At 46.2% G+C, this 25,734-nt stretch overlaps 8 protein-coding genes across 8 annotated transcripts; 3 read left to right on the top strand and 5 right to left on the bottom strand.

Moving 5' to 3' along the window:
* Positions 1-36: 36 nt before the first annotated feature.
* KLTH0G09042g (60S ribosomal protein uL13) lies at positions 37-874 on the bottom strand (the record flags this gene model as incomplete). The annotated part of the gene is made up of 2 exons (XM_002555379.1): positions 37-605; positions 841-874. The coding sequence occupies 2 exons, from the start codon at positions 872-874 to the stop codon at positions 37-39; spliced, it is 603 nt and encodes a 200-aa protein (XP_002555425.1).
* A 529-nt stretch (positions 875-1,403) lies between these two features.
* Positions 1,404-2,066, bottom strand: CSM2 (Csm2p; the record flags this gene model as incomplete). Its single annotated transcript, XM_002555380.1, has 1 exon — positions 1,404-2,066. One exon carries the CDS (start codon positions 2,064-2,066, stop codon positions 1,404-1,406), a length of 663 nt encoding a protein of 220 aa, XP_002555426.1.
* A 978-nt stretch (positions 2,067-3,044) lies between these two features.
* Positions 3,045-5,569, bottom strand: KLTH0G09086g (KLTH0G09086p; the record flags this gene model as incomplete). Its single annotated transcript, XM_002555381.1, has 2 exons — positions 3,045-5,285; positions 5,522-5,569. The coding sequence occupies 2 exons, from the start codon at positions 5,567-5,569 to the stop codon at positions 3,045-3,047; spliced, it is 2,289 nt and encodes a 762-aa protein (XP_002555427.1).
* A 519-nt stretch (positions 5,570-6,088) lies between these two features.
* Positions 6,089-8,437, top strand: ASG1 (Asg1p; the record flags this gene model as incomplete). Its single annotated transcript, XM_002555382.1, has 1 exon — positions 6,089-8,437. One exon carries the CDS (start codon positions 6,089-6,091, stop codon positions 8,435-8,437), a length of 2,349 nt encoding a protein of 782 aa, XP_002555428.1.
* A 161-nt stretch (positions 8,438-8,598) lies between these two features.
* On the bottom strand, positions 8,599-16,356 carry TAO3 (Tao3p; the record flags this gene model as incomplete). Its single annotated transcript, XM_002555383.1, has 1 exon — positions 8,599-16,356. One exon carries the CDS (start codon positions 16,354-16,356, stop codon positions 8,599-8,601), a length of 7,758 nt encoding a protein of 2,585 aa, XP_002555429.1.
* Positions 16,357-17,485: 1,129 nt separating this feature from the next.
* Positions 17,486-20,545, top strand: MET18 (Met18p; the record flags this gene model as incomplete). Its single annotated transcript, XM_002555384.1, has 1 exon — positions 17,486-20,545. The coding sequence occupies one exon, from the start codon at positions 17,486-17,488 to the stop codon at positions 20,543-20,545; it is 3,060 nt and encodes a 1,019-aa protein (XP_002555430.1).
* An 83-nt stretch (positions 20,546-20,628) lies between these two features.
* Positions 20,629-21,222, bottom strand: RRT14 (Rrt14p; the record flags this gene model as incomplete). The annotated part of the gene is made up of 1 exon (XM_002555385.1): positions 20,629-21,222. One exon carries the CDS (start codon positions 21,220-21,222, stop codon positions 20,629-20,631), a length of 594 nt encoding a protein of 197 aa, XP_002555431.1.
* A 398-nt stretch (positions 21,223-21,620) lies between these two features.
* Positions 21,621-25,547, top strand: STH1 (RSC chromatin remodeling complex ATPase subunit STH1; the record flags this gene model as incomplete). The annotated part of the gene is made up of 1 exon (XM_002555386.1): positions 21,621-25,547. The coding sequence occupies one exon, from the start codon at positions 21,621-21,623 to the stop codon at positions 25,545-25,547; it is 3,927 nt and encodes a 1,308-aa protein (XP_002555432.1).
* Between the last annotated feature and the right edge of the window lie 187 nt (positions 25,548-25,734).

Here is a 25,734-nt window from a genome sequence, read left to right on the forward strand (position 1 = left end):
ATTGGTGGAGGTTTGTTTATACACACTTGATGAGATTTAGTAACCGAGAGTGGCCAACTTCTGAGCAGCTTCGGATTCAGAGGTGGCGGCCTTGGCGGCAGTGACCTTCTTGTTGAAAGCCTTCTTCTTGGCGTAGTATTCGGCAGATCTGACCTTTCTCTTCTCTTCCAACTTGGCGACGACGTCCTCGTACTTCCAGCCGACAGAGGTAGACAACTTACCGACAGTGGTGTACTTTCTGCCTGGCTTCAATCTCAAGACTCTCAAAGCCTGTGGGACGACAACTCTCTTCTTCTTGTCGTATGGAGGTGGAACACCCTCGAAAACCTTCAAGCGCTCCATGGCGGCCTTACCACGGGCAGTCTTGTGGGAAACCATACCACGGACAGCCTTGTAGAAGATTCTGGATGGGGCTCTGAAGTGGAATGGACCACGGGTCTTGTTGAAGGCGGTAGCCTTTCTCAAGAAGTCGTGGTACTTCAACTTGTTTCTGAAGAACTCACCAGAGATGTTCAAAGACTCAGCTCTGACAACAACGATCTTTTGACCGTTCAACAATTGCTTAGCAACAGTCGAGGCCAAACGACCCAACAAGTGGCCCTTACCTGTGAAAGAAGTTAGTAAAAACGATCTGTGTTCCCGGGAACTCGACGAGCGTCTGGCAGCGGGCACAGCCACAAGCGTGTGTTAGCGTATGGACTTTGGTCTCAAGCCTCACTGCATCCTGCGAAAAATATCCCCACAATTTTCATCGGTTGACCACCCCAGCCATTGGTTCGCAAATGGCTCCAGCTCGCTCATCTCGTTCTCCCAAAATCCTAGCGTTTATCTCGAACGTACCATCAATAACAACAACTGGCTCGAAAGAAGACATCTCTATTGGTTGTGCTTTGCTGCTTCTGCTGTGGAACAAGTAAACCGATGGTCAAATTCAATCTTGTTTTTTCCAATCTACCGTGGTCAGGTTACTGCAGGTCTGGCAGCTACCAGGTAGCGGATACTGCGGTGCCAGACAGAGTCCAGGCAGGTTTCGCAGAGAGCTAGGCAGGGCCTGTGCTGGCCCCAGAGGGAGGTTAGGCAGAGTCTGCCGGGATTGCAGAGGGGTGGGAGCCGCAACCGGGAGGAACCTAGGCGGACGGCTCCGGTTGGAGCCGCGCCACCAACGGGGGAGGTAGGGCGAGCCCGCGCCGTTTCGCCGCCCGCTCACAGAGCTTCGCGATGCCTTCTTGGCGACCCACGCAACTTTTCCACCCACGCAGAAACAACTTTTTTTGGCTTGTGACAAAAATCAAAGATGTCTGGGTTAAACAGTCCAAGAATGGTATCATTGCGAACGTAAATCGCGCGTATCACTTTGTACTGGATCGGCTCATATGTCCAGTCACGTGATAGTCAATAACGGCTTATATCACCCGATCTGCATAGAACTTCATTAAGTAGACAGCGATTGAGTTCAGGTTGTTCGGGGCACCAGAACGGTAGTCAGAGCGAGGCCTCTTGGATGGTGGAGGAGCGTTTTGGCTCGAGTCGTTTGAGCCCGGAAGGTTTATTCCGCGCGGCTTTTGTTGCACTTCAAAAAGCAGTACCGCTTTCAGCAACAGTGGGTCCGTGTTAGCCATCATGCGCACTCGCAGCATTATGTCCTTCAGCAGCAAGTGAGCACGGGCCTGGTCTTTAAGAGCTGTATTGCGGAAAATAACATCCAGTCCGCGGATAACCACGCAAACCTGGGGCTGGGGGGCCGAGGGGTCGCGCAGGCGCGTAGAGTGTGACATTTGTGCCGAACTTACCACCTGGCTCACTACGCTGGATAGCTCTTCCATGTCGAGACTTGCCATTATTCTCACGTTCTCGTACACTGCGGCGTTCTCCTTAGGGGGAACTAGCCTGCAGAACTCCTTAATGGGGAAGCGGTCCATCGCATCGATGAAGTACAGCGTCTTGGCCGACTGCTCTGCGGAATCAACGGTGAGAAATGTTGCCATCATCTTGGAGATACATTCCTCGTCGGAGTCGAACCAAAGCACAACCTTGTCATTGGGCAAAAGGGCTGGCGCGGGTTCCATCTCTTGGCGCCCATAAATACACACAGCACCAATTTCGAACTACCGAAAGCTGATTATTAAGGCCCTCATTTTTCGTCTCCTGGGACGTGGGGGTAGAGCCCCATGGACAGATCAGGGGCCAAAGAGTACCGCTTGCTCGTAGTTGTCAGCCACTTCTTCTGGGACCTCGTAATAGTGATCCTCGAAATGACTATTAGTAGCATAAATCCACCCTAAGGAAACTGTGGCCAGACAACCAAAGCAAGCCAGCGCGTAACCAAGGCTATGGCCGTTGTGGTGGGGTTGGTCTTAGGAGCCCAGTTCTCCTCGACTTTCGCGGTTTGCGCGTGTGGAGACAGTAGTTCTATGGGTGCGGTGCATTGGAGCGGCAGTGGTATCGCAGATTTCTTGGAGTATCCCATACCGCTTGTTTTAGTTAAGCAGAGACGAAAGAAGCACCCAGAGCGTAAGCCGCCAGAAAGCTCGCTATGCTATTGTTAGTCAGGTATTGCGTTGCTGTTGGCGGGCTCTCTTTCGTGCATTCTTCTTTTCTCCCACCAGGTGCTAGACATCAGCCTCGAGCTGAGTTCAGAAGCTCTCTCCTCCCCTACTCATTCCCGACGCCCATGTGGAAGACTAGTGCTGCTTCAAGTAGAAAGCGAATTTCAGGATTCGCTATAGGTTGACATTCGTTCTGTAATCTCGCCGAAGCCCCCTGGCCTTTTAACCCGGCTCTGTACAATTTAGGCGCTGAGGTCCATTAGCAACGCGATAAACTGATGAGCATGTGATATGGAGCTTCTATCTACTTACAGCATGTAGAATCGCCAGTGTTGTTGAACCGCTAACCAGGCGTTTCAAATCAAACAAGTAACAACCGCCAATAACGGCGACCAAACCACAAAGTCTTGCTGCAAGGAGAATCGCCCATTCTATATCACAAAGTGTTCTATAATGCTTGGTTTACTATAGTTCGGGACTAGCGTTATGTAAATTATATTAGGTCCGCTCGTCAACAACACTGATTTTGGCGCCCTCACGGTCCAGCATAAGCTCTTTTGACCCCGGGGCATCGTCCCGGTTATGGTTTTTGATGGGCGAAGACACGTATTCAGCACTGCTGTTGCCTTTGCCGCTTATGCTGTTGCCTCCCATATCATGTTGTGCCCTCATCTTATCTGTTTCAGCTGCGGAACCATTAATGTGGAGAGTCGGTAAGTTAGGATTGTCCTGCGTAGCCCTTCCCATTTGTGGTCCCGTCTGCAGGGGCCTTGGCCCATCTCCCATATTGTTCGCCTGTGCAGCCTCCTCCATGGCCCGGAATCCCGCAGGCGTGTTGTTTACAGAACTAAATTGCAGCAAATTCCACACACCAGGTGAACTTTGTGCCGTCTGCGAAGCTTGTCTTGTGGAAAGCCTAGAATCTGCATTTTGCTGGGAGTTTGAGCCGGTCGGTGATCTATTAACGTGGGAGCTTCCCCGCTCAGGTGTATAAGCCTCCATTGCAGTGATGTGGAAAGGCTTAGTTGGGGATCTCAGAAGCGTGTCCTGCGTGGGTGATATTCTGGCAGCGGACCCGGGGAGACTGCTCCCGCTCGTTACAGAGTTGTGGGTGCGTGTCGTGGGTCTGGGTAGCGTAGGATATGTGGAGGTTGGTTGCCTCGAAGGAATACTTATGGGTGGTTGCATCTGGGGTGAAGAGGGTCTCTGAGGCACTAAAGGTGAAAGCGAAGACGTTGGGGGGAGCGGCACATTAGGCTGCAGCGTGCCGTAGAATTGGGATGCCGGCGCCGACTGCTGGAGCTTTTGGAGGTTTTGTCGCTGAGACTGATCAGGGAGCTGATCTGAAGAAGTGTGCAGTTGCTGCAGGTGCGGCAGTTGCTGGGGCCTAAACTGCTTCTGATGGAATTGCTGCTGCTGAAACTGTTGTTGGTGCTGCTGCTGGAGCTGCTGCTGCTGTTGCTGGTGTTGGAGTTGCTGTTGCTGGAGGTGCTGCTGTTGAAGGTGCTGCTGCTGCTGCTGCTGCTGTTGTTGGTGCTGGTGCTGTTGGTGCTGACGCTCCTGTTGAGACTCATGCTGCTGCTGCTGCTCCTGCTGCTGCTCCTGCTCCTGCTGGTCGCTCAGGGGAGGCTGTGCTGGAGACTCAGACGATGTATCCTGAATAGGCAGGCTATTGAACTTTGTCATGTGAAGCTGCAGCTGCCTTGCAACTGACGATCCCCTTCTTACCTTTGATATCTTCCCGGATTGCCACTTATCCAAAAAGTCCTTCTGATAGTCTTTACTGATGCGCCATTTCATGCCCTTTCCTGGTTCATTAGGTTTTCGGGGCACTTTCTCAAAGGCCTTATTTAGTGAAAGGTTGTGGCGAATGGAATTTTGCCAGCCCGTCTTGATGTACCGGTAGTACGCGTAGTTGGATGAGATGTACTTGTAGATATCGGCAAGCGATAGTACACCCTCCGGATTGGACAGAATGGCTTGTGTGATCATGGTGGCGTAGGAGAATGGGGGCTTGACATTTTTGTTTTCGTCACGAGACAAGTCCGACGCGATGTCGTTAGCCGCCAGCAGACCAGGGTCCATTATCGAACCGTAGCCGGCGCCCATCTGCGGAGCGTTGTAAGAAGATACCGCGGAAGGCGCGTAGGGATTCTCATACGAGTTGTACATGCGGAAGGCCTTGACGGCGTTTTTGGGTTGCGATGCGTCCCGCAGCGCGTCCTGCAGCAGGGGATTGGGGTTGCCAGTAGCGTTTCCAAATGCAGCGTTAAGTTTCGGCGCCAGATGGTCGAGCGCCCTTTGCTCCACGTAGGGGCTGCGGTCCGGCAGGATGAACATCATCTGAGTGCCCCCGATGTCCAAAATGGAGCCCGACTGCAGCTGCACTGGATCGGCCTGCGGTCCGGCGCTGACACGCTGAAAGTCCACTTTCGCACCATTGCGGCCCTGCACCTGCAACTCCCAGAAGCCCTCGGCTAGGTTGTACTTGATGGTGGCATGTTTTCGCGACACGACCTTGGCGGGGCCCAGGTCGATGTCCACGGTGTGGTCCTGCGGGTCCGTGTTACGCCCGATGGTGATCACCAGGTGCTTGACGTAGAAGGTCCAGTCGCGGCCCGCGATCTTGGCGTACGCCTGGACCTCGGTAGCCAGGTTGCGCTCGTTCGAGAAGACGCTGGCCACCGTGGTGGGCTGTTCCGGCGTGCCCAGCACCGAGATTACTGCGTTAACGAGATCCTGCAATAAAGCGCGAGCTTGACGTTAGTATACCTGACATTGCGTGCGAAAAAGAGCTGCCGGCCGCGGAGCACTGCGCGTCCCGCGGCCTATGGCTCTGCTAGAGCGCCGTGTCTTTCTTCAGCGCTGGAGCGGGCTCCGGAACCGTCCGCACCGGACCGGCAGGGCCATGGGCCCGTGGAGCGCGCTGCTGCGCGCGCGCCGAAGCGCCGACGCTTAGCCGTTAAGTCACATACCTGATTCTGCTGCGGGTTACCCAGCGGTTGGCCCTTGTGGGCGCTCATGTTTTGATCTGCGTGCTTCCTGGACTGCAGATTCGCCACTCGGTAGTTTCGCGGGGGAGCCTTGCGTGCGGTTCGCGCGATGCGGTTCACAAATGCCCTGGTAACTCAAAGTGCGAGGAGTGCTCTGGGCATTGTTATTGTTTGTTGACAAAACATTGCTCAGGAAGCCTTTTTTTTTCTTGAGCCTGCCCCGTTACGTACATAGTTACTACCACCCTTTCGTCACGTGGAAGAAATTTCTAATTGTCACGTGACTTGGGATTCGATCACGTGTTGCTGCTTGCTGCGAGCGCCTTTTTTTTAAATCACTTATTTTTTTCATTGTGCTTCTACGAGTGCCAAAAATGCCTCAGCTACCTTAATGCTTAGAAGGACTTCACCGAAAAAAAAAGTCCACCGGCGACTATATATATATCGCCGAGCAGTTGAATCTACGGTTTGTGCCGCGGTGCTTCGCATGACGTTCTAGTACTGTACTTAGAAGTTGTACCCTGTACTAAATTTTTCCCATTGTTCCAGATGTCAGATCTGCAGAATAAGCGGCGGCGTGTAACGCGAGCGTGCGACGAGTGCCGCAAGAAGAAGGTGAAGTGCGATGGGCAGCAGCCCTGCATCCACTGCACGGTGTACTCGTACGAGTGCACGTACAACCAGCCAAGCAAGCGGGTGGCGACGGCATCCGCATCGACGGCGGCGGCAGCGCTGACGCCTCCGTACGGAGTGAGCCAGCCGTCGCGTGTCAAGCCGCACAAGGCGCTGCGCGACGCGAAGCTGCAGCTGTCGAAGTACAAGATGTTGTTCGGACGGCTGTTCCCACAGATGCCACCTATCGAGCAGGTGGACGTGGCGAGCTTCGCCAACGCGTTCCAGGGGTTCGTCGCTTCGAACGAAGAATTCCAGAACGCCACGAAAAATAGTCACGTGACTGTTCCGGTGTCCTCTGCCAGCGGGGCCGGGTCGCCGGCCACCGCGAGCGCGACGCCCGAGGGTTCGGTAGGCGTCGACGCCATCGAGGGCATAGACGGGTCGATCCAGTCGCACGAGGGTCGCGAGATCAAGATCATTTTGCCGCCTAAGCCCGTGGCCCTGCACTTCATCCAGGTTACCTGGGAGCAGTGCTGCGTGCTTTTCCGGTTCTACCACCGCCCCAGCTTTATCGCGAGCCTTGATGAGCTGTACGAGACCGATCCGCACGACTACACGCACGAGCAAATGCACTTCCTGCCGTTGTGCTACGCGGTGATGGCCGTCGGGGCGCTTTTTTCCAAGTCGATGCAGAGCACCGGGACGCCTAGCGACACCGCGTCTCCGGGCAAGTTCATGCAGGACGAGGGCTACAAATACTTTGTGGCCGCGCGCAAGCTTATCGACATCACGAACGCCCGCGACCTGAACTCCATTCAGGCCATAGTTATGCTTTTCATTTTCCTGCAGTGCTCCGCCAGGCTTTCGACGTGCTACACTTACATCGGGGTGGCCATGCGCAACGCGCTGCGTGAGGGTATGCACCGTAACCTGAACGCCGACACGCACAGCTACAACCCGATCGAGATCGAGATGCGCAAACGGCTTTTCTACACCATCTACAAGATGGACGTGTACGTCAACACCATGTTGGGCTTGCCAAGGAGCGTATCCCAGCGCGACTTCGACCAGGCGCTTCCCGCAGAACTAACCGATGAATTTATTACGAAAGACGGGCTTCATTTCGAGAAGCAAGGCAATGTTTTGTCATCAGCTGGCATTGCAAACCAACACACGAAGCTTATCATGATCCTGGATAATATAGTGGCAGAGCTCTATCCAGTTAAAAAAACAAACAATCTCATTTCGCACGACGTGGTCACCCAGCTCGAACTCAAGCTGAGGCAGTGGCTGGATAATCTCCCTCCGGAATTGGCCCCGGGATCAAACGATGTCCCTCCAAAATACGAGAGAGCCAACCAGCTTTTACACCTTTCCTTCCTGCAAGTTCAGGTTATCCTGTATCGGCCCTTCATACATTACCTGTCGGCAACTGTCCCTACCAAAGCTGCGGACTCTCTTTCAATCCGGCGGGCCCGCAACTGTATTTCGGTAGCCCGAACGGTTGTCAAGTTAGCTAAGAAAATGATGGAAAAAAAGACACTGACGGGTTCCTACTGGTTCAGTATTTACAACATCTTTTTCTCTGTCGCAGGCCTTATTTTCTATCTACATGAAGTGGCCCCCACAGACGAAGCTGGCGAGCTCGAGTATAGTGAGATCCAGAAAGATGCAGAACTGGGCAAGGGTGTTTTGCTGTATTTGAAGGACACCAGCATGGCCGCCAACCGGACCTACAACTTGTTAAACATGCTATTCGAAAAGTTCAATTCTAAAACTATCAAGTGGAGTCAGGTCAAGCAAGGCGAATTCAAAGCCTCAGCTCCTGAAAGTTCCCAACAAGCGCCTATCAAAACTCCTCCAGTAAACATGGATACGGAGCCTAGTACTTACAATTTGGACCCCGGGAACATGGACTTGCTAGCCTTCGAAAACCCTCAGGATGCTACTTTACAGTCAACTTCTACGATATCTGGAGTCAACACCATGAACACCATCAATACTTCCAATATGTTGATGAACAAAGACTTTTTTGGAGTGAACGACTCACTTGAGATGGACAAGTTTTTCAATTTGAGCGAAAACGGGTCGCTGGACGAAAAAGCAGCCCCGCTACAGCCGCCCGATATTCAGTTGAAGGAAGAATACGAAGTGCCGTCTGAGCAAAACATGTCCGAAAGTTACGTTCCTGGAGCCTTTGACCAGCTAGATGTTCAACTGTTTGGCCGGTACCTTCCGCCCTACATGTCACAGCAAAATGAATCGCCCAAGTTTGGCTCTTAAGCATCCCCTTTGCAACCATTAATTGATGCTGCTTAAGACTTGGGATGACGAATTTGGCCTTAATAAATAATGACGTTACGAAATCTTAAACAGTTATTGACTAACTTCTAATTAGAAAGATGTAATTTAACGAAGGAAAGCTTAAATCGATTGCCCACTTTTTAAGAAGAGGGTTCGTTACTAGTAGATCTATTTTGTAACTCGTCTTGCAAAGAAAGCAATTGCTTCTCAATGAGCAGATCGTCCTCAAGATTTCTGTCCTGCATTAGCTTTTGTACTGGCGTGCCTTGGTTCAGAGGGGATGTTTCAATTACACCATTTCCTGATTTAGACTTACCTTGCCCACTTTTGACCCTCCTGGAAAACTGACTTTGTGAGCTAGCAGGTGCGCTTGAGTTCGATGCCTTGCTAGATCTTGGCGAAGGTGAAGAGCGAAGAGAAAACGCGTTTGAGGAACTCGAAAGCGGCGGAGTTAATTTTCCATCTGATAAGCGGCTAGAGAAATGTGGAATATGATAATGATGCTTTTGGGTTTTTGGTTTGGGCTGATAGCCCTTGTTCTTTGTCCCCTCTCTGAGAGCAGTCGGGATGTTTTTATTGCTGTCAGACAGCGTGGGTGATAAGGGTGGACTTCCTTTAGTACCGAGACCTTGAGGCAGAGAAGTAGCAGAATCCCTCTCAAAGTGGTAATTCACCGATTCGTCGTGAAAGCTCTGTGCCAATAGCTGCTGCTGTTGGTGCTGTTGCTTCTGCCACTTTTTCTTTGTTCTATGTGGGTTTCTCAGTATTCCCTCAAATCTAAACAAGAGCTCTTGGTTTTCGGGGTTTCGAAGTCGTGCTGGAGAAACTGTTTCCAGACCATGATGTGTTGCAGTCTGTGCTACCTTTGAATGGCTCCTGCCTCCGGAATAATTACCGGCCGAGCTAGAACGTATAGGACCAGAATTAGCACGACTGTGCGAACTTAGGTTCTCCACCATCACATGAGGCCCGCCATGCATGCTGTTCCCAAATGAGTCCGCTAGGTTCGTTTTGAAAGAGACATTCGAGGGTGTTCTCGTCAAACTGTGATTGAGGATTACAGATACCTTTTTATCATAAAGTTGGGGCGCACAGTCGAGAGCGCTAGTCTGGTCAGCATGCATTGTGTCCTCAGAGTTGGTGTGCGCATGCTTGAGGAACTTTCCATCAAAGTCAGGTTCTGTAATCCCAGCTTCAGTTGTAAAGAAGGTATCAAGGTTGTCAAGTTCCGCCCACATATGGCTCAAAGAACCGTCCTTGTCTTCAACTAAAGAGTTCGTGTCGTAAGCCTCAATCGCAGCTGCTGCTGCGTATCCTCCATCCGCATGGAATTCCACGAGGTCTTTTAAAGTATCGGGTTCACGTTGAATTGGATCATCACTGGAATTGTCTGAACATGTGCTAAAAACCGCATGAACGTTGTGACGCGTGGTAGCTGCCGTTACTGTTGGCATTGGCACGGACCAGCCGCTCTCCTCCGGAATACCGAACAAAGTTGCGGTTCTGCTGTAAGCAATTTTTGCGTCCTTGTTTCCCATACTTATTCTTAAGACATCCTTGTCCATTTTACTACCGGAGACGTTTCGAATGCAATTTAGCAATTCCAAGGCTTGAGACTCATACTCTGTTAGGAGGAGTCTCAAAACTGGAGAGATTAGATCTGCTCCGACTCCAACGAATTCTGGGCGACGCAAATCTATTAGCGGAACGATATGAACCAGCAGCTGTAAAGTTTGTGTCCTTACCCAATCAATTTTGTTGAACAGAAGCCCTAGTAGGAAAACTAGGGTTTGAGCGGAGTAATCCGGGAAGTAAACCCTTGATATAAAACTCACAGTTTGACTAACAAAGTCTTTTTTTGAACGAAACTTTTTCTTGGCAAGCGAATCGACCAAACGAGCAAGTGAGGGCTGATTGTTACTGGTCGCAAGAACAATAAGTGAATCTGCAGCCTTTTTCAAATGATCATCGAATTCGTCGGTGTCCATTGCATTCAAAAAACGAGGCAAATTAGCAAGCAAAGCAAAAAGGATTCTGGATTCACTATTCGCAATGATTCTGCTATCTTTGAACAAGTTTAACCGGTCGAGAAAGCCTAAAGCAATATCCCATGAGTTTGATGATCGTAGACCACACATGATGGTTTGCTGAAGCCCATCGAATTTTCCTTCCCAAGACGACGGGAAGGTCGCAATCAAGCACTGAACAGTATCAGGAGAATCTAAGTCAATCTTGGATACAAACTTAGTCAAACTTGAAAGTACTTCAATGAATTCTTGCTCATGGACGCTGTTCAGACACGCTACCAATGCCCAGAACATTTGAGGGAAATCAATTAGCTTTGCCGCACTAAGCTCTGCCGTGACTGCGTTTAGTGTCATAAGGATTTGCATCGCAAAACCTTGTATTTCAGGATTTTCATCTGAAATTGTATTTGAAAGACGGTGTAACATGTCTCGTAACATCTGCTTGTCTAAAAATGTTAGCAGCGATCTGAATATTTGGAAAGACCGACAAGCAATGTGCCTAACTGGACAGGATGTAGCCCACTTTAAAGCTATATTTTGCCAGTCTCGCTGTAGTGTCTCAAAATCAGAAAACAAAGAGACAACATTTCTGATGAGAGAGTCCATAGCTTTTGGACTTCGCGCACCGTTTTTGTCTTTCATCAAATTATCGTAAGACCATATTTGTGTCCGGTCCTTGATCATTGCTACAGTTTCTTCGGATTCCTCATGCGTCGGCACCAATCCAAAAATCAAATCAGATAGGATCTTAGCGGCGCTTTCTTGTATAATGGGAACGTAATGGTCCAGAAGAGAAAAACAAATGTGTAAAAGCAGGGGGACTTTGGTCAACATTGATTCATTGGGGATTGTCAGAAGATTCACCAAAAAAACTATCGAAAGCTGAGCTTTTGAAAAAACGACTTCTCTACCACGGTAGCCCAAAAGTTTCCAAACGTTTGCCACATATGCATATTTGTCTTCGACGGCCGGATTTTTTTTGGAAGGAGCGGTTTCTGGTATCATATGTTTTGGCTCTAAGTTAATCATAAATGAATCAATGACTCCCATTCCGCCCGGTACATTTGCCAAGTAAAGAACAACATCTTTAGCTCTCTTGACAAAAGTTGGATTTCTTGAAGATGTTGACGTGATCAAAATGTAATCGAGAGCAACATGAATATTTTGAAATCCGTTTCCCTTACCTAAGGATATCCAAAGTTGTTCGATTTCCATAGGGTATCTATTGTTGTGCTCAACGGTCATTGCGAAAAGATTGTTCAATATCATGAAAGTTCCTCCATCTTCTATTGACTTGAGAGTAAACTTATGGACCCATGGAACAAGCAGGGTCAAGATGTCCTGCTTGAGCTCTGACTTCAGGTAATTAATGCTGCGGCACATAATTGAGAATATTTTAAGGCGAACTTCGGTTGACGGAATTTCTGCAAAAATTGTAGATATTTCTTTCGCAGTCGACTTGTAGACCGTTTTTGAATCATTGGCAAGCCTTTCCTTGAAAACTTTTGTGTATGATGATTTGTAGATTTTTGTTTCTATCGCGGAAAGAAGATCAATTGAGTAAGAGCGAACCTCGCTGCTTTCATTATAGATCCCGCTCAGTCCCAGGGAGACCATGTCATCTTCAGGAAGGATAAATGTTTCCATCTCAAGAAGTGACGCACATACCGCAGTATAGTATAGGGTGGCAACCCTTGTGTCGAGATTATGCAAAGAGTATTGCATTAAAGTGTCTTTGTAAAGTTGAGCATTTTCTTTATTGTTTTCAAGCAGTCCTTTCAAAGCTACTGTTCCCAGTTTGCATACCCTTTCGTCCTGAGCAACGAATAGAGAATCAATCCAACAAATCAGGCCTGAAATGTCAAATGAAATGATTATTGGTGAACCAGGAACGTCGTTGATTTTTTTTGTAATAGTATCGCAACATAGGTTTGCCATTGTTTCAAGTGTGATGAGCTCAAGACGCGATTTTTGAAATTCAATCGCGGTTGACAAAGTTCCGTTATGTCTAAACTCATCCTTGTTCCTCATCTCGTTATACCTCCCATTAGACATCGAAGAATACTGGCCATAGCCACACCATTCTTTTAGGAAATTAAAGCAAGAGGCCCGTGCTTCAAAAGGAAAGAGATCCTCGACAAGCGGGAGGTTCTTAACTGCCAAATAAAAGCTTGATAAAAGGCTAGCAAAGTAGCTGCGGAGCTGCTGGTAATTAAAAGATGTCTGAACTTCCTTCTCCTCCAAAAACTTTTTAGCATCTTTCAGATATTGTGAAACCTTCCTTAAAATCCACTCATCTTCAATTATTGTTTCATGAGTAAAAAATGGAGCTAGCACTGCTAGGATGTGAAACATCTCAACCCTCATTCCATTTGAGGAACTTCCGACCCTCCAGCTGCCAAGGAACCTGTCAACGCTCTGCAGGTACGCTTTGAATATATTCACATTCATTGAGCTTAGACCGGTAATGATTGCGTCTTTCACAAAAGAGTTCTCGCAGTTTAGAAGCGGTAAGACCATTTTGAAAATAGAAGTGGCGGACTTGATTTTCTGGTGCTGGACAGTGAAAATTTGCTGAGATTTGTTTCGCCCATGCTGGTAGTTGGTTGTGGGTATATGCAGCTTTTGGTCAGTAGTTGATGTGAGCGACGAGCAAGCGACTATAAGATATAGCTTCCACTGATTAACAATAACCTCTGGAGAGACTTCTTTGGGTGTGCTCAGGGTATTGCTTGCGATGGATAAGACTATTTCATGAAGTTGAACCAAGCGTATGCACACGATTGACCGGCATAATGCCATCGTCATTGGAGACTGGTCAAAAACAAGGGTAAGTAATTTTGGGAACGCTCGCATCCAGAGTGCAGCATCTACACCATAATCAGATTCCGCAAGTTTTATGAGTATTCCATTTTTGTATTTGGCGTTGAGCTTCCCAAGCCGCGCTTTTTCAGCCACGCTAATAGTCACCTTCCTGCTTTCAAGAAGATTGGAATAGTTGTAACTCTGAAGTAAATCTATTAGCCTTGTCCCGCTCTCTGCAACAAACCTCGAAGATGATCTTGCATGGTTTTTTTCTAGCCCGTGTGTTTTCTCTAGCATTGCCTCATCGAATTTGGAAACAATTCGCAGAATTTGTATCGCCAAACGTCGAATTGTGTGATCGTGAGAACAAAGGAAAAAAAGGCCATTCCCTTCAACGTCTTCGATTACTGTAGCAATGTTTTTCCATTCATATTTTTCTGTATCTTTGGTGTCGGTGCCCTCGTTATCAATAATCGAAGGGCCATGGCCACCGAGACTCGTTTCAGCCGCAGCTTTCTTCTCTGCATCCGCCTTAAACTCACTTAACCAGCACTGCAAAAGCTCAATATAAAGAACGAGTAATTTGCGGTATTCTAGAGATGACAGATAAGCCATGTTGTAGCTAGACTGCGTCTTTTCGTCAAAATCAAATGAGTACTTTGCGAACCAAGTGATAAGTGTGTAAGGGTTTTTCTTCAAGGCTAGCGCCTTAAGAGCGCTTTGAGAACTTGACGCCACTAAGAGATTGCGGTGAACAGCATTCCGCGCAAGAATCTCAATTGTGGACTTAAAGGGGATAGAACTTGAAACAGTCAAGCAACATGGCATTGCTTCAATCAAGGCAGCAAACAATGCCGCATTGAGGCTGCGATTATTGTTGCTGCTGTTATCATTTGAAAACTTGAAATTGAAGGATGAAATTCCTGAGAAGGGTGTTGTTGGCTGCCTTTGGTGCTCATTTTCTGGAGACCAAACTTCGGATCCAATGCTGGAATCCAAAAGAAGAAATAAATGGTAAAACGTTTTGCAGACTTCTTCGTGATCGCTGGCTACAGCGTTGCCCATTTTCCCAGACACTTTGTTCAAATTAAGTTCATAAAACCGGCAGTCGTTTTCTGGGAATTCTGGACGTTCTGATGACACAAGGAGACCTCTATATGAATCGATAGCAAGGATGAGTTTTTCAAAGCTAAGGTTTTCTAATGTAGACCCATTAAAAGAGGCTCTCGTCAGCGGTATTATTATGTTTTCCACTATGAATACTGGATGCAGTGAACCTATGGTTACTAACATGTCGGTCAGTGGATTAATCAAATCCATATCAGTTGTAATCCAGTTGTCTTTTTTCTTTGTACTGAGGAATAGGGAAAACAACTTTTTCAGTCGCCTCTCTGTATTATTCAAGGTTTCTGTACATCTGAAAAGGTAAACCCACATTAGTCTTGACAATCCTGTTGCAAAGACGACGCGCTCATCCAAGCTCTTTGATTTAACTTTTATAATGTTGTTTTCCAAAAGGGGCATCCAGTGCTCGGAGAACAACTCCTGAGGTGAAACACACAGGATTGTAACGGTTAGTTTGAAAGAGCTAGACCAAAACTTGTTGTCAGTCTGAAGTTTTTTGCAGGTGTCTAAAATCAATGCCATTGCTTCTACCCAGGTTGGGTGATTAACTTCTGCTGTCAAAGATCCAGCCAAGGGCAGCAGTAGTTGGCTGATGACTTCAGCATATGCTAGCCGAATAGAGTGGTTTTGGGATGTTGCAAAGAATTTCGCTAGCGACTTTATAAAGTCTGCACTCTCCTCGAACTGCTCAAGTGGGTAGTTTTTCAGTCTCAGGTATCTCATGCCTAATATCAATAGATGTACGGAGGGCTCTAGCTCCCGTGGAAGCAGTGATGGCATTTTCTCTAAGTCGGCAATGAAACGGTCACTGACAGCCACGAACTTTGTCTCAGACATGCATCCAAGGAGCTCTGCAAACGAATTCCAGTTTGAAGATTTTATTATACTTGAAGAAATGGAAATAGGATCCGTCGTCTTCAACTGCGTGAAAACAATTTCTTCTAACTTTTCGTGAAGGTCATCGTCCGAGGAATCTGGCCCCTGCCTGACTATCTCAATAAGCACGCGGCATAAGATGTAGATACTGATCAGTGACTTTCTGTCAGCCTGGAAAGCGGTCTCTTTGGCAGCTTCTATTTGATCCTCAACCACGCGCAATCGTAACTCAGCTGCACTGTTGGAGCTGGCATATGATTTGGAAGAATTGTTGCGCTTGTGTGAAAACTTGCTGCTGGAGCTACCCGACTTAGCATTTGTTCGGTGAGTCGGTGTTCCAGAGTGTGGACTCTTCGCGCTCTCTTGAATAGCAAAGCTTTGTTTAATATGGTCGTATTCTTGGAGAAGTTTCTCGACATTTTCCGCGGCAACAGCAGCCACTTCAGACTTTGTTTTCCTCCAAAACATCATTGCATCTATAACCGGCTTCGGCTTATTTTTTGAAATGTACCCCAAAGATTCAATGATTTGGTCAAATGCTTGGTCGACGCCTTCGCCCAGGAGATCGACGATGGGAGGCTCAGAATCAAGAGGATATTGTAAGCACAGATTCAATTTGCTCCCAGCATGTCGAACGAACTTTGTAAACAGAATATGCAGCGCGTACTCTGAGGGGCTTTTCCAATCGGTGGCCAAATGCTGGCGCATGTTCTCTGCGTACTCATTGACGAAAGATTTGCTGGTAGAAGCGGCGTTGATAGGTGCCTGAGTAACATTAACTTCAGAGGAGGCAAGGCCAGTTGGTTCATGAATCTGCTCAGCTATTAGCGGTGTTGATGCTCTTATAATGCCAGGTGAAGTTTCTGTTGGTTGAGCTGGATCATTTGATTCTGTTACGGCATTTTTGTCATCTGACTGAGCTTGTTGTTCGACATAAGGGTCCGGAGTCGCACTTTCATCACCGGCAGATGGCTCTTCGGCTGCATCATCTGCGCTTGGTGGAAATTTGAAGCCTCCGATCTTTGATTCGCCCTCGTTGGGCGGGAACGTGAATCCAGTGTTCATCTTCACTCCAGCAGGAAACGGTTGCAAAAAAACTTGAAGGGTCGTGCAGTACTCCACAGCCCTTTAATTTAATAGGCTACCGCTTATTTGCCACTCTCAAGAGATGAAATCGCCTCTTTTGCACGGTTTTTCGATGAACGATCTGCCACCCAGACTTGTTTTTCAAGAAAACCTCATCTTCAGAAATCCTTATAATTTGAAATTAACATCTGTTTAACTCGACATATATCAAGAGAAACAACCAGAGAAGCACGGTCTTTCCAACGAAGGGGTTACACAATAAAAGAAGCTTCTTTCAAAAGGATAAATGACCTTTTTGTAACAGCTTTCACCCCTTAAAGCTTTACGAAGCATGCATAAGCCGATTTGTTAGCGTTTTATAGCGGGCGAGATGCCCTAGCCGTAACCGCTCTTATTTTAGTTGTTGCTTACTCTAAGAATGTAGATGTTAACACAGCTAGAGGCTGAACTTCTGTCTTAGTCTCGCGGCATTTGGCCCCTAGTGACAGGAAAGCACAAAACAACAGCCGCAAAGTTTCCGGCTTTTGTAATGTATCACAAGAAACACGCCTGCTTTTAAACATTCCCCTGCTGTTAGGACCATGTTTATCATTTGATGATTTCAAATAGATTTTGAGGCCCTGTCTAATTTGATTACGTTGGCGCGACTGATAGTAATCAAAAAAGAGCAAGAAGGACGCAGACAATTTGTTGTGGATAGCTATCGTTACTATTTACTTTGCAGGCAATGGGAGGAAGGCGCTTTGTGATGTGTACTGCCACGGGTGTTGCCAAGGCAAGCGAGTTTATTAATTTAGTGCCATTATGGGACATTTAGAAAATGTGAAATACTTTGTAAGTTATTAATCAAAATTCGAGCAATCCTGGAGTTGAAGTCTCACAGGTAAAAAAGGAGCTTAAAGCCTAGCACCATTGCTTTAGGAGTCTAAGGTTTGGTGCCACAAGGGGCACGTTCTGTTGGATGACAGCTATCTCTACTGTGGGCCTTAACACCCAAGGGTAATATCGAAAGTCATGTGACAACAATTCAAGTGTAAGTTCTAAGTTCTTTCTTATTCATCTCAAAAACTCTATAGATTGGTCTTAAATATTACAAAAGAGGTGTCTCATGTCACACTCGTATTCCTCGCAGAACCTACGGGCGGATGTGGTATCCATAATTGCAAACGTTGAATCTGATGAAGCTAAAGCTCTTGAGCTATCGAAGAAAGTTGCTTTGAAGGTTAGTGAAGGCCAGCTCAAATTAGTCGAGTTAGTCATTTGCTTAAGAGAATATATCACTTCCCCAGAGCAGATTGAAAGACAGCATGCCCTGCACTGCCTTTCTACGATTCTGGGGGAGTTGCCTAAGCATACGCTATTGAAAAACGATGTTTCGGTTATTCTCGACTTCTATTTAGGTAAATTCGATGACATTTACTGTATGAAAGAGACCTTGTATGGCCTAAGTCACATTGTCAACATGAAATGCTTTTACAGTAACCAGGTTTCTTCTGTACTGAAGCCACTGAAGGATGATTACCAATCTACTCAGTATCTCGCTGCAACGCGCTATTACGCGTTCCTGGTTTTGCAACATCTGCTAGAAAAGTTCCGAGAATCCATGTCAACCAACCTACCGTTAAACAACTTATTCATTGAAACATTTTTATCGATTGCAGGAGGCGAAAAAGACCCTAGAAATTTGCTGATTTCCTTCCATCTAAACTCCGCTATCAGTTCCGCTTTAGAAAACATTTCTCAGTATAAGGAAGACCTTTTTGACACTTTGTTTTGTTATTTCCCTATCACTTTCAAACCACCCAAAAATGATCCTTACAGAATCACCAACATTGACTTGAAGGTCGCACTACGAAGTGCCATATCAGCTAGCCCTTATTTCGAAGAAGACGCATTTGGGAATCTAATTGACAAAATGACCGCGTCTTCTCCAAGTGTGAAGAATGACACTTTGTTGACTATGAAAGCATGCATTGAAAGATTTGGAGGCGAGGCTTGTATTAAGAATTGGGTACCCATCTGGAATGCTCTGAAGTTTGAGATAATGAACAACGTGGACGCTGATGAATCTGTGACTGAAAGCAACGAACCAGAATTTAATAACTATGAAGAATCCTTAAGAATAATAACATCGATATCAGCTCAACTCCTCAACCTCAAAGAAGGTGCGTTTGACAAGTTCCAAAGCCACATATTTGATGAGCTTGAGCCTAATTTCAAGTATGAAAAAGACCTTAAGCAGAGCTCTGCCATCCTGGCGGCGGTGGCGAGAACGAATGTCACAAGCTTCAACAAAGTAATGGATGACGTTTTGAAACTGTTTTTTGATAACGTCAGTGACTTGGATGTGAACAAGCTGAAGCTTCTTATTCTCAACCTCTCGTTTTTCTTTGACGCTTACATCGAAGTCTTCAGTCCTTACAGCAATAAGGCACAAAACAAAGCCGTTCCAGATAATAAATTGGCACAATACAAAGACCAGATTTTGATGATTTTAAGCAAAAGTTTAAAAGGGAGCTCTAAAAGCGAGGTAAGCTTGCGAACTTTGTCTGTCGTTCAACTCACGAAACTAGTCAAAATGCCGGGCTTCTTAAGTGGGGAAGAAGTCAGCTTGATAGTTCAATATCTCACGGAAACAATTTTGACAGACGACAACAAGAATGTTTACTTTGCATGCTTAGAAGGTCTCAAAGTCACCAGTGATGTTTCAGAAAATTCTGTGGTTGAGATCTCTCTGAATCAAATGTTGAAGCACCTAGAGAAGGAAGGAACTCATACTGTGGTCCTTGGTGAAGAAGAAGCTGTACCAGTTGAAAGGATTCTGAAAGTTATTCTGGACTTTACGACCTCTCGACACAAACTTGTGGTTGAAAGTATTATCGGGATTTCAAACATAATCTGCCATTTTTCGAAATACGTGGAGGAGAAAGAATACTGCTTCATGCTCGTGTCCTGCCTATATTCTTTATTTGACAACAACCAAGAAGTTTTAACGAATGATGTAGCTTCACATCTCAAAAAATCTATTGAAACAGAACTACTAGCGTCTTCAAAGAATGTTGCAATCTACTCCGATGATCACAATCTCCACTTAATATCTGCTGTTTTTTATTTCTTAAATGTGAACGCCCCACAAGCAAACCATCAAATTGAATTAGACAGATTCTTGGTCCTTTTTACTGAAGACACCAAGGTTCTAAAGTCACCCGCGAGATCCGTAATCATATTCGCAAAATTACTCTCTGCTTTTGACAAAGCTTGCAAAATCCCCGGTGGGCTGTTACTCAATGAAAGCATAAGGCTTCTCAAAGTTCAGCACGAAAAGTGCTCTGAATTTGAGAAACTTGCTTATTTAGAGCTGCTTGCTGTTTTGTCGAATAAGTGGTGCACTGAGGATAATGTAAACGCAAACCTGGATATTAGCAACACAGCACTAATTGACCTTGAGATCGAAGCTTGGTGCACGAAAGGGCTGGCAATGAAGAATTCCAAACTGGCAGAAACTTACACAGACAAATTTGTGAAACTACTGGGGGACGCTGATATAGGTCCTGCGAGTGCTAAGCTTTTTGGAGTTTTTGTGATGGATATACCAACTCTTGACAGGATTAAAGGTATTTCATGGAATAACAACGTCCGACTACTCTATAAACAAAAACTTTTTAGCGACGTCGCTCCAAAGTTGGTGTCAGGTTACAGTGCTACCAGTGATATGTCCTTGAAGGCCAACTACTTACTGGCTCTCTCCCTTTTGCTGAAAAACACTCCCAACAAAATCACGATCAATTACATTCCAAATCTACTTTCACTGCTCTTGCAGGCTGTTCAATTGAATAACAGTGATGTACGGGTTTCAGCACTAACTACAATCAGAGGCACTGTTAACCAGGCTTCTCAACTTATCACAGAGCACATACACAGCTTAATACCCCTATTGATGCGCTTGACAAACCCTGATAAACACAATGCATACTTGGTAAGATTAACGGCACTTGAGATTTTGCGAGACTTCACAGATCATGTTCCTTTGAACTACTTACTGCCCTACAAAGACGATATCATCAAAGGCCTAGCCGTCGCATTAGACGACAAAAAGCGCAGGGTCCGCAAAACATGCATCGATACAAGGCAAGCATATTTTGAATTAGGCCAGGTTCCTTTCGAATGAAGACCAGGAACAATTCATAAAATAACAAATTTCAAAACCAGTTTGGATAATGTATATAGTATACAGTTGCTTAGGTATAGCGCCTACTCTTCATCTGAGTCCTCTTCATCGCTGAGACCGACAGGAGCCAACCCTGGAGTAAGGCCTGGGTACCGGTGGTCACCAGATACAGGCTTTTTGCTTTCGTCGAAGTCATCTCTTCTTTGCTTACGCTTGCGTTTCTGTAAGCTAGAACGTTGGGAGGTGTTCCTCAAAACACTTTCCTGCAATTCATGTAACTCCTCAGCATCCACATCCCAACTTTTGAGGTCCCGAACATTTTTGTTGATGACTTTGTTCAAGAACTTTCGTTCCTTGGCCGTCAGCGAATCCTCCTCTCTGTGTTTTCTCAGTATATCTAATTTTGCTTGCTGGTCCACTTTGTCTTCAGCTAACTGGCGAGCTCTCTGAAGCTTCCTTCTGTTTCTCTGTTCGCGTTTTTTAATCGAATGCGCATCCCTCTCTCGTACTCTTACGGCCTTTTTAAGGTTTGCATTGATAAGCTGGGCTTTTGATCCTTTAGAATTGTTTTGGCGCTTAGTGGAGTTGTGGTCAATTTTCGCGCTGCCTGGAAGAACCAGGGATAAGACGTTGTTAACTGCGGCAGTAGCCTGGGCCTTCGCAGATGCTGACGACATCTGGCAAGCGTTTAATTTCAGTCCTTGAATCCTTCTCGGCAGACAACGTTAACGCTCAGACTGGCGATGCTCATCGCCAGAATTTAATGAAATTTTTTCAGGTCACATGCTGGCAATGATCGTACATAGGTATTTGACCTTTTAGAATTTGAACATTTTCGTATCAATTACATGGCGGTCAAATGAACACCAGAAGTAAATAGTATTGGTTGGCAGAAAAAGAGCGAGGAGCCGCGGTGATTAAGAAACAACATATTGGGGTAATAACATTGGCACGGAGGCACAGACCAATCGATTTTCCAAGGCTCTATAGGATTTTGTTTACTTGAAATCACTGATCCCCACTATTAAACAATATTTTCGCCACCACGATATAACCCAGCACTTTAACGTCAAAAATGAACACAGCTGAAATAGATGTCGTGATGCCATCGGCGGCTAGCCAAGGTGAAGCTGAAAAAGTTACAGTGAATATCCCTGCCCCTGAAACGCTCGCACAACTAGACCAGCTCTTGGGTCGCTATCGGGCAGTAATACAAGAACCCGAGAAAAATAAGGTTGAGATTGATGCTCTCGAACGCGTCCTTTGTTCTATTTCCGAGCAACAAGATGAATACACAGTCAAACTCCAGAAGCTAAGAACGGGAATGCAAAACCAGCCTGCATATGACGAGCAGCTTTTCAAAAGCCAGCTCATTGCTTTACAACTTCTGAGTAGAGACGTGGATGTTCCTGATGGCCTCTTGACTGAAGAGCAAACGGAAGATGACAGAACTGTTGGCTCCAGTAATCATACTTCAACCCTAGAAAGCACTGAAAGTAACCTGAAGCCCGTGAAGTTGTCATTGGATTTTGATTCCAACGCAAAGAGTTTTGGACTGTATGACAAGTTTTCCAATTTAGGCATGCCCAAGGGAAAGGAAAGTCTTGGTGCTATTTCTGTTGAAGGTACAATTCTATCCAGAATAGCTGAGCGTATCAAGGAATTGGAATCTCTTCCAGCAAACCTGGGCACTTACTCGTTGGAAGACAGCCTACTCTTCACAGCCAAAGATGATGTGCCCTCAAGCATAGACGATTTGAAGCTTAAAGCTATTGTTGAGCTGAGAGCTTTGAAGCTGCTAACCAAACAAAAGTCTCTTAGACAAAAGCTGATAATGAACGTCACAAGCCAAGCTCATCACACTATCCCTTCCTTAAGAGACTCTCCTTTCACGATGGCAGCCCAGAGATCTGTGCAGGTTAGAAACAAGGTTATTGTTCCTCAAACCGCTAGGCTGGCCGAAGAGCTTGAAAGACAACAGCTCCTAGAGAAGCGGAGAAAAGAACGTAACATACACATGCACAAAGTTAACGTGATTATCGATTACGTTCAGGACCAGCAAGTCACACATACTTCACCAAGAGAGCGAGGTGCCCAGTTTGGTAAGTTGTGCCTCTCTCTACACAACCAAACTGAAAAGGACGAACAGAAGCGCGTCGAAAGGACTGCTAAGCAGCGTCTGGCTGCTCTTAAATCCAATGACGAGGAAGCATATCTGAAGCTACTCGACCAAACGAAGGACACAAGAATTACGCACTTGCTGAGACAAACGAACTCTTTCTTAGATTCCTTGGCTCAAGCTGTTAGAGTGCAACAAAACGAAGCTAAAATCAGAGAGGGTGGTGAAATAAGGCCCATGACCGATGAAGAGAGAGAAAAGATAGACTACTACGAAGTGGCGCACTCAGTTAAAGAGAAAGTCGAAAAGCAGCCTTCCATTTTAGTTGGAGGGACGTTAAAAGAATACCAGGTTCGAGGCTTGGAATGGATGGTCTCTCTTTACAACAATCACTTGAACGGTATCCTGGCCGACGAAATGGGGTTGGGTAAGACAATTCAATCGATATCCCTGATAACTTACTTGAAAGAGGCAAAGAGTGAGCCAGGTCCCTTTTTGGTGATTGTGCCGCTTTCCACCATAACGAATTGGACTCTAGAGTTTGAAAAATGGGCCCCTTCACTCGCAACTGTTGTTTACAAAGGGACTCCAAACCAAAGAAAATCAATGCAGCACCAGATAAGAACAGGGAACTTTGAAGTTCTTTTGACCACGTACGAGTACATCATCAAAGACCGATCTTTGTTGGCTAAACACGATTGGTCGCACATGATCATTGACGAGGGCCATAGAATGAAAAACGCTCAGTCTAAACTCTCTTTCACCCTCACAAGATATTATAGGACAAGAAACCGTTTAATTTTGACTGGTACGCCGCTACAAAACAACCTTCCTGAGCTGTGGGCTCTTTTGAACTTCGTTTTGCCCAAGATTTTCAATTCAGCCAAGACATTTGATGAATGGTTTAACACACCCTTCGCAAATACTGGTGGTCAAGAAAAGCTGGAGCTTACAGAAGAAGAAACTTTGCTGGTAATCAGAAGACTTCACAAGGTCTTAAGGCCTTTCTTGTTGCGCCGTTTGAAGAAAGAGGTCGAAAAAGATTTGCCGGATAAGGTTGAAAAGGTTGTGAAATGTAAACTTTCAGGCCTGCAACACCAACTCTACCAGCAGATGCTGAAGCATAACGCTCTTTTTTTTGGCGCTGGAACTGAAGGTGCCACAAAAGGCGGCATAAAGGGCTTGAACAATAAAATAATGCAATTGAGAAAGATCTGCAACCATCCGTTTGTGTTTGATGAAGTTGAGGGTATAATCAATCCTACGCGGGGTAATAGTCCGCTGTTGTATCGTGTTGCTGGTAAATTTGAACTTCTGGACCGGATTCTGCCCAAGTTCAAGGCAACCGGACACCGTGTTTTGATGTTCTTCCAGATGACTCAGGTTATGGATATAATGGAGGATTTCCTCCGAATGAGAGACTTGAAATATTTGAGGTTAGATGGTGCGACAAAAACTGAGGAGCGTACTGGCATGCTAAAGCTTTTCAACGCTCCTGACTCTGAATACTTTTGCTTTTTACTGTCAACAAGGGCTGGTGGTTTAGGTTTAAACCTACAAACTGCCGACACGGTCATTATTTTCGATACTGATTGGAACCCACACCAAGATTTACAAGCTCAAGATAGAGCCCACAGAATTGGGCAAAAGAATGAAGTCAGGATCTTAAGACTTATAACAACTGATTCGGTCGAAGAGGTTATTCTAGAAAGGGCCTTACAGAAGTTAGACATCGACGGCAAGGTTATCCAAGCAGGTAAATTTGATAACAAGTCAACAGCAGAGGAGCAGGAGGCGTTTTTGCGGAGGCTCCTCGAAAATGAAAATGTCAAAGATGAAAATGACGAGGCTGAGCTTGATGACGAAGAGTTGAACGAAATACTCGCTAGAGGTGATGATGAACGCAAATTGTTTGACAAGATGGACGAAGAGCGGGCTGCTATGGAGCTCAAGCAGGCAAAATCGCAGGGGCTTTCTACCCCGCTGCCAAGGTTGATACAGCTTGACGAGTTACCAGAAGTCTTAACGGAAGATATCACCAACCACTTGCAGACGGAGCCAGCGGCTGTCGGGCGGATCAGGGAAAGGAAGAAGGTGTATTATGATGATGGGCTGACAGAGGAGCAATGGCTGCAAGCAGTCGACAACGATGAAGATTCATTAGAAGACGCAATTAATCGGAAGCGGCGCTCAAGAGAACGCAGACAGCACAGCAAAGAGCTCAAAGACTCGGAGCCAGGAGAGATCGATACACTAGACAACAGCTTAGAACCGACACCTGAAATTGAATTAGCTAAACCTAACGGTAAACGTTCAAGAGCTGCAAGAAAAGCGGCTGCTAGCGAAGTCAAGAATGAAAACGAGCAAGACGAACAGCTGGAAGAAGAAGAAGAGGACGGGCACACGCCGAAAAAGCTAAAATTGAAAGTAAAGCTTTCTTTGAAGAGTGATCAACAAAAGTCTACGCCAGGTGAATTGGATGGACCGACGGTTGAACAACCCCAAACCTCAGCTCCCAAACCCAAAAGTAAGTCAAAGAAAGTCACCACATGCGAGTTCACGCCCCAGGTCGAACATCTCTTGGAGGAAATGCGGGCCCAAATTGACCCTACTGACGAGCATGCACGCACTTCCGTTTTCGAGATTTTACCTTCTAAGAAGCTCTATCCGGATTATTACAAATTAATTTCAAATCCTGTAGCTCTCGACACAATCACTAAAAAATGCAAGAAGGGCTTGTATGGGTCCTTAGAGGATGTTAGACAAGATCTGGAAACGATGTTCGGGAATGCTCAGTTCTACAATGAGGAAGGATCCTGGATTTTTAATGACGCCGAAGAGCTCCGTAAATTCGTGAGTGCTTGGTTCGAATCCAATAAATAGTACAGGTGTATTATAATTATTTTAGGTTACACGAGAAGACAAGCAGTCCCGCTACGGAGGCTTCGCCAGTTGCCATCTAGCCGCTAGAACCCTCAGGTGTTCCAACATAACGAAACGTATGCGGTGACCCAAGCGAGAGCTGAGTGGTGAAAATTTTTTTCATGTATATAAGGTGAAGTGAAGAAAT

The sequence above is a fragment of the Lachancea thermotolerans genome (genome assembly GCF_000142805.1).
Source record: "Lachancea thermotolerans CBS 6340 chromosome G complete sequence".
Taxonomy (NCBI): domain Eukaryota; kingdom Fungi; phylum Ascomycota; class Saccharomycetes; order Saccharomycetales; family Saccharomycetaceae; genus Lachancea; species Lachancea thermotolerans.